General features: G+C 34.6%; 1 protein-coding gene across 7 annotated transcripts in view; it reads left to right on the top strand.

Moving 5' to 3' along the window:
* Positions 1 to 13,849, top strand: part of Osbpl8 (oxysterol binding protein like 8) — a 192,452-nt gene that overhangs the window by 76,187 nt on the left and 102,416 nt on the right. For 4 of the 7 annotated variants that reach the window (XM_076854889.1, XM_076854890.1, XM_076854891.1 and 1 more), the window contains exon 3: positions 11,602 to 11,638. The exons of 2 other annotated variants lie outside the window; for them this stretch is intronic. In XM_076854889.1, coding sequence (XP_076711004.1) covers positions 11,602 to 11,638 — 37 coding nt within the window. Of the gene's footprint in view, positions 1 to 5,925; positions 5,956 to 11,601; positions 11,639 to 13,849 lie in introns of those variants that run through there. One more of the 7 variants, XM_076854894.1, reaches the window with a different exon arrangement.

Genomic DNA, 13,849 nt, shown 5'->3' with positions numbered 1-13,849 from the left:
GGAGATATGAAATACATCTCAAAATTGTGTGCCATTTAAGTAGTAACATCAAAACTTGTGTATAGTAGGTGATATAGGAATTTCCAGCAATCAAAACAATTCCAGAACAAAGGAAGCATTTCCAGTGATGGGGGTAGGAATCCATAGATAAAATCTAACAGAATACATGCTGCATAATGAGATCAGAAAACTATAATCCACCCTTACTCTGAATATGTTTCATCATGGCACAAAGCATGGTCTATGACAGGGACTCAGAGATATGATTGTGAGAATTAAAGAATAGAGAAGGAATTGATTAAATACTTCACACTTTCTCCAGTAACTGTTATAATGCTTAATAATTTCATGTACCATTTTTCTTCTGGAGGTTGCTTTTTGCCCCTAGAATTGAGATGATCAATAATAAACTTATTTCCTATGTTAAAAAAAGTTCTGATCCAAGTAAGAATCAAAACTTGATAACACCTAGAGTAGTAGAGCAACAGTCTAATCTTTCTGTATTTGGGTTACTGTATTTATGTGAAGCGAAAAGAAAAGTTTGCACATTTACTGTGTGCTGTGCCCTAGGCTTAGTGTCTCACACATTTTCTCATTTAATGTCTCTATAATACTGAAAAAATAGATATTCTCTGTTTTTTAGAAATGAATAAACTGAGACTCTGAATTTGATTAAGTTCTCCCAGAGAGTGGACAGTGGTAGGGTTTAAATAAAGATACTCTTGATTCTGTTACTGCCATGTGAAAAGGCTAATATTTTTGTCACAAACTGATCTATATTATGCCTAGCCTTTTAGGCATCATTTTAAAGTTTTGATATTCATTATCTAATATAATGTATACTTTGAAAGTATGTGATACATGATCTATTTTATTTAATCCAAAGCTTTGTTCTTCTGAAACTAATTTTGACTTTTCTATCAGGGGATGATATTTTGGCATTTAGGCACCATGTAGTTGCCAAGACATGAAGACTTAAACTACATTCTTATGTGTGGTAGATTTATGGGTTGTTTTAGTCACCTTTTTTTGCTGCTGGGACCAAAAGACCTGATAACAGTTTTAGAGGAGAAAAAGTTAATTTGGGGCTCACAGTTTTCAATGTTTCAGTTCAAAGACAGTCAGCTCCATTATTCTAGGCCCAAGGTGAGGGAGAACATCATGGTAGAGGAAAGCAGCTCAGGACATAGAACTGGGAAGCAGAGAGACTTCCCCTCTCTCTAAGAACAAAATGTATAAGCCAAAGGCATGCCCCCAGTGACCCACTTCCTCCAGCCATACTCTGTCTGCCTATATTATACTATATCCGCCAGTTAATCTCTATCAGGGGATTAATATAATGATTAAGTCATACTGATTAACATAGGCCAATGTTGAGTTAAAACATAGGCCAATCATTTCACCTCTAAACTTTTTTGTATTGTCTCACACATGAATTTTTTTGGGGACACCTAGTATCTGAATGATAACATGGGTCATTGAAGCTAATATTTCCTTAATATTATTAACAGTCTTGCCTGTGACTTGATAGAATTCAGCATGGCCTACTTATCAGTGAATTATTAGAATATGATCTTACAAAAAGAGGGTAATTTTTAGGCAGTTCTTAGACCTTACCTGGTATGACTCTGATGTGATAATATGGTTTTTGTTGTGCTGTTATTTTATAAACTGTCTCAGGCAACTATGGGTCATATTTAGAGGAAAATGTTTTAGAGGACGAAAAGTTTATTTGATCTTTGGACATGAAGTCAAAGTTCAGGTTTAATTCTTTAGTGGACAGCTTTTTCTTTTTTTCATAGCCACAGATGTTTCCAGCAGTCTCACTACATGAATGCCATTAGTTACAAGTGAAAATCATATTCATATTGATTAAGCTGAGCTTCTCTTGTGTATGAAGGTCTTGAGGAAGAGGCTGGTTTAATCATGGCAAGAGACCACTAGTACCAGAGGAAATATAACTCAGACTACAAAAATTAATGTTGAATCAGTAACATTCTTATTTTATGAAGAACTGTGTTATTTTTTAAAAGTTGAGAGAATTACAAGCAATGTAATTAGTTCATATGATGGCCAAGGACTAATAGTGGAAGTAAATATGCATGTGCTATGGATTACTACTAAAAATTCTTAGGAGTGAGTCAACTTCCTATTTTGAATCGTTAGTAATAACAGAATTTTGGTACTGTAATGGACCTCATAAGCAAATTTAAAAAACTAAATTCAGTATTTATTCAACGCCACTTAGTAAATGGTGATGGTTAAGCTAATAACTTAGATTCACTGTTTTAATCCATATTAGTTCTATGTATATTATATTAGTCATGCAAAATGTTAGGTTTGTAAAGATGCACCATATTAAGTCTGTAGATACAAAGATGAGCAAGACTTGTTTTTTGAGAATTTAAATGATAAATAAGCAGAAGAACTCAAACTATATATAAGAAATTCTTCATTAGGTATCAGGATTATTAAGTCTTTTTTTCCCACTGATGTATTTATTAATTTAACATTGTTGAGAATGTCTGTAACGTGCCAGGTTCTCTTCTGGTTTTAAGGGGTTCATCAGTGAACAAAACCGGCAAAATTCTCACTCCATTGGAATTAATATTTGAGTGGATAAAAACAAAAACATATGTACTGTGTTAGGTGATTACTGATGTGATGACAAGTGAAGCAGGGTAGAAAGGATAAAGAGTAACAGAATAGGGATGGTGTTATTTTCTGGGAATATGAAAGTCATCTGGTGCTATAGCTTTTGAGCAGAGTCCTACAGAATTTTTTTTGAGGGGTGGGGTGGGATGGGATACTAGAATTGAACTCAGGGCCACTTAACCACTGAGCACATCCCCAGCCCTATTTAATATGTTATTTACAGACAGGGTCTCCCTGAGTTGCTTAGTGCCTTGCTTTTGCTGATGCTGGCTTTGAACTTGTGATCCTCCTGCCTCCACAAGCTGCTGGAATTATAGTTGTGCACCACTCTGCCCGGCTCTATAGAATGTTTTCTAAACAGAGATAAAGTCAAAGTGTAGAGCTTTCATGTCTGTCTGTTGGACAGACTAGGGAGGTTAGGCTTTCTGTGTTGGGTTAGGGTAAAGGTGAGTGAAGGGCCCTTCCACCTCCTCAGTTAGGAAGATGGAGGTACGTATTCAGTTTTACTAGGAACACTTGGAGCTCTGTGGGCTAAGAGAAGGATGTGTTGAAAACACAGGTGGAATATCTGTTTTTCATGCCTGGAGTAGGTCAGGAAAACCCTTACAAAGGATGTGATGCTTTTTATTTGAGATAAGAAGGATGAGTTTACCAGGAGGATAGTTGGGAAGACCCTGAGAAGGGTGTAGCTCAGTAGAGGTTGAAATGGGGAACCAATTTTAGGTAGTAAGAGGTGAATTGAGCACTTCAAAAAATCTATTCAATTGAATCATCTGTGAAGAGCATGTTGAATAGAGAAGAGATTCTAGGATGCATCCTTGGGGAATAACAGTCTAAAGTGAATATTAGGTGAAGGGATCCAAGCAGACAGAGGGAAAAAGAGAGAAAATAGCTTGAAAACAAAGGAAGGGCAGAAACTTGAGAAAATAATCGGTCAACAGTGGCAAAGAGAATGGTGATTTAGATTGAACTGGGGAAAGGTCAGGTTGTGCTAGACCTGAGTTGTTCAAAAGGTGGCTACTTACTACATGTGACTAAGTTAAATAACATTAAATTTAAAATTCCTTTCCTTGTTTTTTTTTTTTTGGGGGGGGGTGGTGGTGCTGGGGATCAAACCCAGGGCCTTGTGCATGCGAGGCAAGCTCTCTACCAATTGAGCTATATCCCCAGTAATTCCTTGATCTTACCAGCCACATTTTAAGAATTCAGTAACACATGTTGCTAGTAGCTAGAAGTGATCTGGACATGGCAGATATATAATATCCCATGGTTGCAGAAAGCTCTATTTATTTATGTTTTCTATTTATGATTACAATAGAGAAAAGAGTATGTGGTATCTAATTATTCATTGTCAGAGAACTCACATTAAGAAGTTGGATCCCAGCAGCTCAGGAGGCTGAGGCAGGAGGGTTGTGAGTTCAAAGCCAGCCTCAGCAACTTACCTTGTCTCTAAGTAAAATATAAAAAATGGCTGGGGATATGGCTTGGTGGTTAAGCACTTCTAGGGTTCAGTTCTTGTACCAAAAAAAAAAAAAAAAAAAAAAGATGTTAGAGTTGGGGAAAAGATAATTTCAGCTTGTACACTGGCAGAAAATTGTAAAATTACTGAACAGAGAACCAAAAAGAAAGTAAGAAGAAAACTGCAGGTCACTATCTACAATTAGTTTTACCAGAGAATTTAGTTAAGTGGAGTTTTAAGTATGTGAAGTTGCAAGACTATCTCTTAAGAAATCAAAATATTTCTGTGAAGTAAATAATTTGATTGAATTTTATAATGTTTTAATTGTATGCATTTAAGCTTAGTTTTTAAAAAACAAGATGCCAAGTGATTTTGAGTAGAAAAGCAACATGACCAAAGTGACCATTTAGTAAATTAGGTTGGTAAATTAATCGCTCCTTTCTGGAGCCTTTCTTCATCTTTTTCATGTTTTTTTTTTTCAATCTATAAGTACACTCATATAAAAATCAAGTCTCACAACAATTCTAGAAAGTTGTAAGGTTTAATAATTAATGTATTCACATAGGACAAAAATAAATGTCACAGAAATTAAGTGACTTGCTAATAATGAGCATGAGAATTTTGAATAGACTAGAAATAACTTATTTCAGTGTCAAATAAATTATACACTGCCTTTACTTTATCGTGATCTTCTTGGTAGTAGGAACCATGTCTGTGTTATTTTTTGAATCCTGATTCCTAACACAGTAAATGAATGAATGGGTGAAACTGAAATATGCAGAGATATACTTACTGAAAGGAAGAAGCAAAAGTTGAGAAATGAAGTAGCATGGGTCTGACCTAGCTGGTAGTCATGGGAAATAAAAGGACTGGGAGTGAGACAGACATTGTAGAACTAAAAATGATCAGAACTTAATGGCTTCGTCAGATGTTGGGAGAAAAATTGTTTTGGATGACTTAGGGTTTAGATCTGGATTAAACGAAGATGGACAAATTGTGAGTGCTGTTTTTGACATAAAATGCTTTCTACAACAGGTTTAAAGCCCTTACTTACTTTGTTAACAGAATTTTAGAACTAGAAGTTAAATTGCAGTAATACAGTTCGAAATGTTTTGGAGATAAGTCTGAAGAAGAAATGTAAAAATTATCTGAAAAAAGATAGTAAGTGAACCTTGATTGTGAATGGAACCTACAGACAAAGAGCATGTAGAGGAGAAAAAGTGGTTAAGGCTAACACTAGCTATGGCCATTCGCTTTTTGAATGAGAGGGCAAAGGAAGCAGGAAAATAGAAGAGACCAGAATAGTGGACTATTTTAGAAATAAAAGGAAGAGAGGGCTTGCATGGTGAAAAGACCGTTAGAATTAAATGCATACAAGGAGAATGAAAACTGTGAAAACCCTCCCAGAACCTTCTAGAGAGGACTTCACAGATTGGCAGATTGCTTAGGCCTTGGAAGGACAAAAAAAAGTAAGGGTTCAATTTCCAGTGTAAAAGTACTTTTGCAAACCTCTTCCTGTTTTCAAATGCCAACTCTTTTTTAAAAAAATTTTTTTTAGTTATAGATGGACACAATGCCTTTATTTAATTTATTTTTTTTATGTGGTGTTGGGGATTGAACCCAGTGCCTCACACTGCTAGGCAAGTGCTCTATCACTGAACCACAATCCTAGCTCCTCAAATGTCAACTCTTAAAATATCATTTCACTACTGAATTCATTTGATAGACTGTGGGTGCTCTTTATATCCATATTCAGGTATATGAGATTAAATCACTCCTGAGAAAATTTGTTTTGTTTTTAGATCTTGCCATATTCAGAAGTTGCTGAAGTTCAAGAGATAGTGAGTAATACGTGATGCTGTGTTTAGAATGTGAACATTCTTGTATTTTTCCCATATTTCAAGTTGGATACTTTCCACTGTACTTAATCATAGATGATTATGTCATCCAGAGAAATAGCAAATAGATGGAAAATATCATTTTTTTATTATTTTTCCAAAATGTAAATAGGTTTATTCTTTTTTTGATTATAAAAATAATGCATCCAAACATACTATATTTAAACAATATAGAAAGATATATTAAGTAAAACCTTACCTCCTGAATGTAGCCACTGTTAATATTTTGGTGGTATCTTTCATGAGTTTGTGTATGTCTTACACATGAGATTTTATAAAGGTGGAATCATCTCATACAACACTCTTTATAGCTTACTTCTAAAAACTAATACACAGTGGATATTTTTTAGTCAGTAAAAAAATTAATGACTACATAGTATTTCATTGTATGAAAGTATTATTATTAAATACCTGTTTAAAATAGATTACTTTTTTAGATTACTACAAATAGTGTTATGATCAACATATGTTTGGACACATTTTTTGGAACATTTTGAATGATGACCTTAGTGATCCTGGAAGTAGAACTACTTCATCAAAAGTGTGGATTAGGTTATTTCAAAATCACTGCTTAGCAGACCAGATCATATTCTCTTCCCAACAGTGACAAGCTGTAGTACCCAGAAAAATATTCCTTTAAAATTTCTTGTATAAAACTGAAGGATAAAATGTACACTTGAGTATTTTGCAGACGATTACAAGAATACAAAAAATTTGAGCTAAGTATAGAGTGATGACTCCTGTTCTAAGAACAAGCAGATCTGAGCTGCATTATATATCCTTCACTGAATTTTCTTATTTTAAGAACCAAAGTTGACACTAAATAGAGTGCCCTTGATATGTTCTGTATTATCCTTCCAAATTGTGGTTTCTGGGAAACAGCTGTAGCAGGATTGTTACCAAGAGAATAACTTTTGTCAATTTTATCAGGGAAAGAGGTGCCACCAGTTACATCAATGCTTGATTTGCTTTGTGCTTTCCCTTAAGCACATCAAATAATTTAAGGCAATAAGTGTATTAAGAGAGAAATTCCGTGCTAGAAGAAGTGCAATAAAAACTATAGATCTCATGAGAATTATTTCTTGGTTTAATTGAGACTGATGTGCTTCTCAGGATGAAGGGCTTGATTGACTTCTGCCTCTTCCTTTGCATTTTTTAAAGAATGCATGTTTTATGCTAAATATGGATAAGGTTGGCAAATACTTAGATGTGCAATAAAATAAGATCACTTTTTTCTACAACACTTTTTTTTCCTGTGATTGATAGCCTAATCAATAAAGATAGCTATAAATATTTTATGATTCTAATTAAAGTACTTTGGTAGTATGTTGTCTAATAATAAGTAAAAGTTCTAGGCGTATAACTATAATTTGACTATTTTCAGTACATACTTTATGTGTGTGTGCGGTCCTGGAGATTGAACCCAGGGCCTTGTGCATGTGAGGCAAGCACACTACCAACTGAGCTATATTCCCAGCCAGCACATACTTTTGCAAAAATGGATAATTTATGTATATAAAAAATATTGATATGACTGGATGACTGGGTGGACATTATCTATGGAGTAATGATCAATCTGATTAAGTTACTCAAACAATATTTTATCCTATGTTAATGTTCTTTTTCCTGAACAAATTGAGAAGAAATTTCATGATTCTTTAAGATGCTGTGAATAATTTGGTACTTTAGCAAGATCCAAAAAGAATGTTTAGCTTCTTATTAAAAAAAAATATTGTACAAGGTACTTGTGTAGAATGTTTCCATATCAGTAATTTCATATCATCTTTATTCATGTGGTACACAAAATGATACTGTACAGAGTAGACTATATCCTGAAAACAGTAAGAATAAGAAGTTAGTAATGTACCGTTTAGTCATGTGTAGAAGACTTCAGTGATGTAAATTACTTGGCAAAAATTGTGTATAATCATTTGCTTATAATCATGTGCTTATATAATCATGATGATTACTTATATCCTGTTTCTTACTACCATCACTTTTCAAACAGCTCTGGAAGAATGATTTAACTTGGACCCAGTTTAGTACCTCTATATCCATATCTTTCAGGGAAGGGTTTCTGAAGCCATGCTTTGATGATAATGATGGTGTTGATGATGTTGTAGTTTCAGTTTTGCTTTTGGAAAATTTCAGCTTGATTCTTAGTTTTCTTGTCTATTATAATATGTTTTTCTGGTGCCTGTTCTTTTATCCTATGCTAGTTTTCAATCTCCAGTGATTAATGCATTCTGGTGTATAACCTAACTCTGACATGTATCATAATTTATCCTTTTTATCTTACCAGCCTGAATCTTTCTCAGTACAAGCCTGTCTTTCCAACTGTTTACTTGACATTTCCACCTTGATGTCTCACAAACATTTCAAACTGAGATACTGATACTTCTTCCTAAAACCTAGCTGTTCTCACTGTCTTTTCCATCTCAGGTAATGGCATTTCCATCCTTCTAGGTGCTCAGTCCCCAACACTTGGCATCTTTTTGATTCCTATTTCCTCTTAACTCACACTTGGCCTATTTGGAAATCCTGCTGCTGTACCTTTAAAATGTTGAGAACTCAACAACCTCTCATCATCGTCATTGCTACCATCTTGTTCCAAATCTCCTTTCTCTCTCCCCTAGCTCATTGTAGTAAACGCCTAACCTTGTTTCTGTAGTCTATTCTTAACACAGTATAATCCTATTGAAACATAATCATACTGTATCAATACTTTCCTCAAAATTATCCAATATTATTTAAAATAAAAACAAGCCCTAACAAGGTCCTGTAGAATCCTGCATAGTTTGTCATCCATTTACCTCTTTAACCTCATCTCCTAATACTCTTTCTCATTGCATTCCAGCCTCAATGGCTTTTTAAATCTTCCTTGAATCCAGTGGACTTCCATCTCAATCCACGACACTTGCTTTTCTTTTTGCCTAGAATACTTTTCCATCACATGTCTTTTTGGCAAGTTTCTTCATTTTATCTATAGCGGAGCATTCTTAAGCTACCCAATCTAAAAATTTAACTCCTTTCCCCTAGTTTTCTTTATGCCTCCTATCTCTATTTTTCTCCTTAGTTTTCATAGAATATAATGAGCTTATTAATCTTTTACCCCAAATACAAGATCAGCTTTAGAACCTTCAAGCATGACTGGTTTTGTGAGATTAAATATTCCCAACTATGTATATATATGATTAGAAGCACTGGTTTCTAGGAATTTATTCATATCAATACATGAAGACATTTTTAGAAGGTGTCTGTGAAGTCTTTAAGTTTGCCACAGTTGTCTGTGTCAGCTTCCTAACTTCTTTCAGTTTTCCAATATTATTTATTGGTGTAAAACAAATGATTCCAAAATTAAGTGGTGTAAAACAACATGCATTTATTACCTCAAATTCTCTGGGTCAGGAGTAGCTTATTAGCTAGATGTCTCTGACTCAGTCTGTCATGTGGTTGCAGTCAAGATATGGGGGAGGAGATACTGCTGCAATCTCTACTGAAAACTCAGTAAGCTGGGGGCCTTGGTGCATGCCTGTAATCCCAGTGTCTCCGGAGGCTGAGGCAAGAATGTGGCAAGTTCAAAGCTAGTCTCAGCAACTAACGAGTTCCTGAGCAACTTGGGAAGATCCAGTCTCTAAACAAAAAGGGCTAGGGATGTGGTTAAGTGCCCCTGGGTACAATCCCCAGTACCAAAACAAACAAACAAAAAACAATCTAGAGTGGTAGGAGGTGGAAGCTGGAGATTCTCTTCTAAGTTTACGTAGTGGTTTGTTGGCAGGCCTTAGCTCCTTTGCATAGTAGTCCTCTTACAAGATTACCTCCTGAAGTGGTAGCTGGCCTTTCCCAGAGTGATTTATCTTAGAGCAAAAGCCTGTGAACAAGATGGAAGTCATAGTCATTTTACCAGTCTATAATCTTGGAGGAGCTATTCCATCACTTCTGCCATATTCCCTTGTGTTGGAAATGATTTTAGTAGGTCAAGCACACCCTCAAATAGAGGGAATTATGTACCAAGATATGAGAATCGCTGGGGGTTGTTTCAGAGATAGCCTCACAAATACTTTAATTTCTTTCCCCAAGCTTGCTAGTTGTGGTAATGTAGCCATCAGAAGGACTTGAGCACAATTAGTTCATTCTCCGTAAAACTGTATTCTAGGCACAGCTCAGTGGTAGAGTGCTTGCCTTACACATGTGGGGCACTGGTTTTGATCCTCATTGCCACATAAAAATAAGTAAAATAAAAGTATTGTGTCCATCTACAACTAAAAATATTTTTTTAAAAAAATCTGCATTCTTTGAATTTTCTGTGAAATAAATCACAGAATAATGAGCTTAAATGGGCAGCTGCAGAAAGGCAAATAGAACAAACATCTTTAAGGCATTAGAATACAATTTCAAGCATTATGCCATCACTTTAAGGAAGTAATAAGATTTTCGCCAAGGAGATGACATATAAACCCCAAGTAAATAGCTACCTTCTTTTGTCACAGTCAGTTAAGCTTTCCTTACTCTCTTTAAATCAGACCAAGGAACAGTGTCATTAGTGGGAATTTTTTGTTTTTGTTGTCATTTTAGTTTTCTTTTTTTTTTTATTTTTTTAATTGTAGTTAGACACAATACCTCTATTTTATTTATTTATTTTCATGTGGTTCTGAGGATCAAACCCAGGGCCTTGCATGTGCTTGGCGAGCTCTCTACCGTTGAGCCACAACCCCAGTCCACATTAGTTTTAATGTTACTATATTTGGTATCTGAAGTGAGGGAGAGCTGAAAATTCTTTCTACCAAGCCTGACCCAAACACCTGTCTGTAAGCAATGTTTCGAGTAATGTTACATGTTAAAGTACTGGACAGATTAGCAGTTTTTTTTCCTGTTTCTGTTAGTTGTTAGTAAATTCATTCAACAACTAAGGCTTCCGATTTCCTAAAAGATGAGATAATATGCTTGATATTTAGTGGGTTCTAAAGTCTGTCTGATTTAATAAAATTTTTCTTTCTAATGAATATTTCTGTTTGGGTTATTTTGGCATTTGATAAAAAGTTTGTTCTAGTTTGTTAATGTCTTTGTAGAAGTTCTTTTCAACTTGCTTGGCATATAAGTACTCAGTAAATGCTCCTTTCTTTTTTTGCAGAAGAAACAGACTAAACTCTGTGTAGTGTCCAGTGCATTGATGGCATGCAGAACTAATATTTTATAGTGCATGAGTGTTATATTTTTGAACCATGTTTTAGAAATGAAAGATTTTTGGCTCTCCATTATATTTCTAAATAGTAATTTTTACTACATCTAATCCATATCTTGAATTGTCATTGATTTTCAAAACGAAATGCTTGGTGATTTGTTTTTCTCTCCTACCTTCATTTTCCAAAATTAAAAACAAATATTTAGTAATGCCTAAGCCAATTTTTTTTTGGTATGGAAAAGAAAATTTCTTATAATTATTAGGTTTGGTGTGCATGTGCTTTCTACTTATAAACTAATGCTATTTTCCTTGTCCTTTTGTTTCACTGCTGCTTCCATCCTGATGCATTTTGCTTCTTCCTGGTTTGGACTCTATTTATTTGCTGCTCAATTACTCTGCATTAAAAGCTTCTTGGTGATAGCAAAGATATCCTTGGGCCATCAAGTAAGTAGCTAAAGTTTGAATATCATGTTTGGGGACATAATATTTTGATGTGTATTTATTAAAGGCAAATGACATTTCAATTTTGGCTTATTAAGCCTTAAGCTTTTCTTTCTAGGCATTGAAATGCAAAGTGAAGAATAGAAGTGGTCAGTCATGGCCCGTCTGTTCCCATTGTTCATCTGAAATCGATAGGCAGTGTTTGTATATTTGCACCTTGATTATCTGGAGATTCACTATTTACTTAAACAGTTGTCTAATTCATGATTTAGTACCTCTTATTTATAATATTCCTTTCTATAATTTTCACAAGACATATAACAGACTGCTTTAAGCTAGAGGTGACACAAGTAATTTATTGCTGTGTCAAAATGAGAAATACTATTTTATTTTGTCAGAATTTTTGTTAGATAATTTGGATATGAAATTTTTTATACTTGGAAAATTTTACAAGTGAAACAAGTTTCACCTTAGGCATTCAGAAGGTACACCCTTTAAGATTATAACCAATTAACCTTAACAGTTTTTTGTTTGTTTGTTTGTTTTTGTACTGGGGATTGAACCCAGGAGTGCTTTACCACTGAGATACATCCCCAGATCTTTTTATTTTTTTTTGAGATAGGGTCTTGCTAAGTTGTTGAGGCCCTTGCTAAGGTGCCCTGACTGGCCTCAAATTTGTGATCCTCCTGACTCACACTCCCCAGTCACTGAAATTATAGATGTGTACCTTCTGGGATTATAGGTATGCATCACCTTGCTTAGCTTCATCTCAACAAATTTTACTGAGATTTGAGGTGTGGGGGGCAGTGGCTGGGGATAGACACTGCTAGCTCTGGGATATATATACAATGAATAAAACATACTGCCTGCCCCTGTAAAGATTTTTATAGTCTAACTGGAGAATGACAGGGACAATTTTTATATTAAAAAATCATAGAATTATTGAGATATAGGAGCTTCATAGATAATATAAAAAACATTTATTTTACAGATGAAGAACCTGAATAGAGTTTAAATATCTAAGAAACTAGTTGTGTGTGGTGGTGCACACATGTAATTCCAACTATTCAAGAGACTAAGACAGGAGGATCACAAGTTTGAAGTCAACTTGTGTGATTGAGTCTCAAAAATAAAAAATAAAAAGGGCTGGGGATGTAGTTCAATAGTAGAGCACCCTTGGATTCAATCCCCAGCATCAAGAGGGAAAAAAATCCCAAAAGCTAGAATTAGTTGCTAGTACGCCACATCTTTCTTCTACTGTTACTCAAAAATCAGAATAAAACTCTTAATTTGGTGAAGTCAATATATAATCGAATAATTAATTTTACTACATCATTACTTAGACAAACATTTTCATTTTATTGAAGATCAATATAGAAAATTATATTGATTTAGGAAGTTTTAGTCTATTTCCAGGTAATTATCTACCTATTGCAAGTTGTTTCACTGCTCTGGGTTCATTTTCTTCATTGAACAAAAGGAGGGAGGGAATAAGGTAATGGCAGTGGTTTCTTTTGGCTATAAACTTCTTTGGTCTAGATCAGTTTCTATTTCTCCCTCATACTGATTAGTGTAGGTATGTAATTTTTGTTCTAAAAATAAGTGATTTAAAATAATAATACTAAATTTTTTTTTCATTCTTAATTGCAATAATTCTCAATGTTTTATTATTATTTTTAATATTTATTTTTAGTTGTAGGTGGACATAATATCTTTATTTAATTTTTATGTGGTGCTGAGGTTTGAACCCAGTGCTTCACATGTGCTAGGTAAGCACTCTACCACTGAGCCGCAACCCCAGCACTCAATTTTTTATTATTTATCCTACAACCTGTATTATGAGGATAGTAGAGATTTTAAAAGTAGAAGATAGAACACATCTCAAGGGAAGTCTTAAGTTTTACATACAGATTATTTATTATTTCAAACAGCTACTTTATCTTAGCTGGGTGCAATGGTGCATACCTATAATCCCAGCAATTGGAAGTCAGAGGCAAGAGGATCACAAGGTTAAGGCCCAGGTACTTTAGGGAGGCCCTGTTTAAAACAAAAACAAAAGGTCTGGTTATCTGGGTATGTAGTTTAGTGGTAGAGAGTGCCCATGGGTTCAGTTCTCAGTATGGCAAAAAATAAATAAATGAATAAATGATCTCATTGCATTTAGATTATGGGCAAAAGCAAGATTTTTGAAGCTTGTAAGATTCTTCAAACTTT

This window comes from Callospermophilus lateralis, chromosome 4 (assembly GCF_048772815.1).
Source record: "Callospermophilus lateralis isolate mCalLat2 chromosome 4, mCalLat2.hap1, whole genome shotgun sequence".
Taxonomy (NCBI): Eukaryota; Metazoa; Chordata; class Mammalia; order Rodentia; family Sciuridae; genus Callospermophilus; species Callospermophilus lateralis.
Note: the sequence above shows the minus strand (reverse complement) of the source record. Positions and strands in the feature narration are given on the sequence as shown.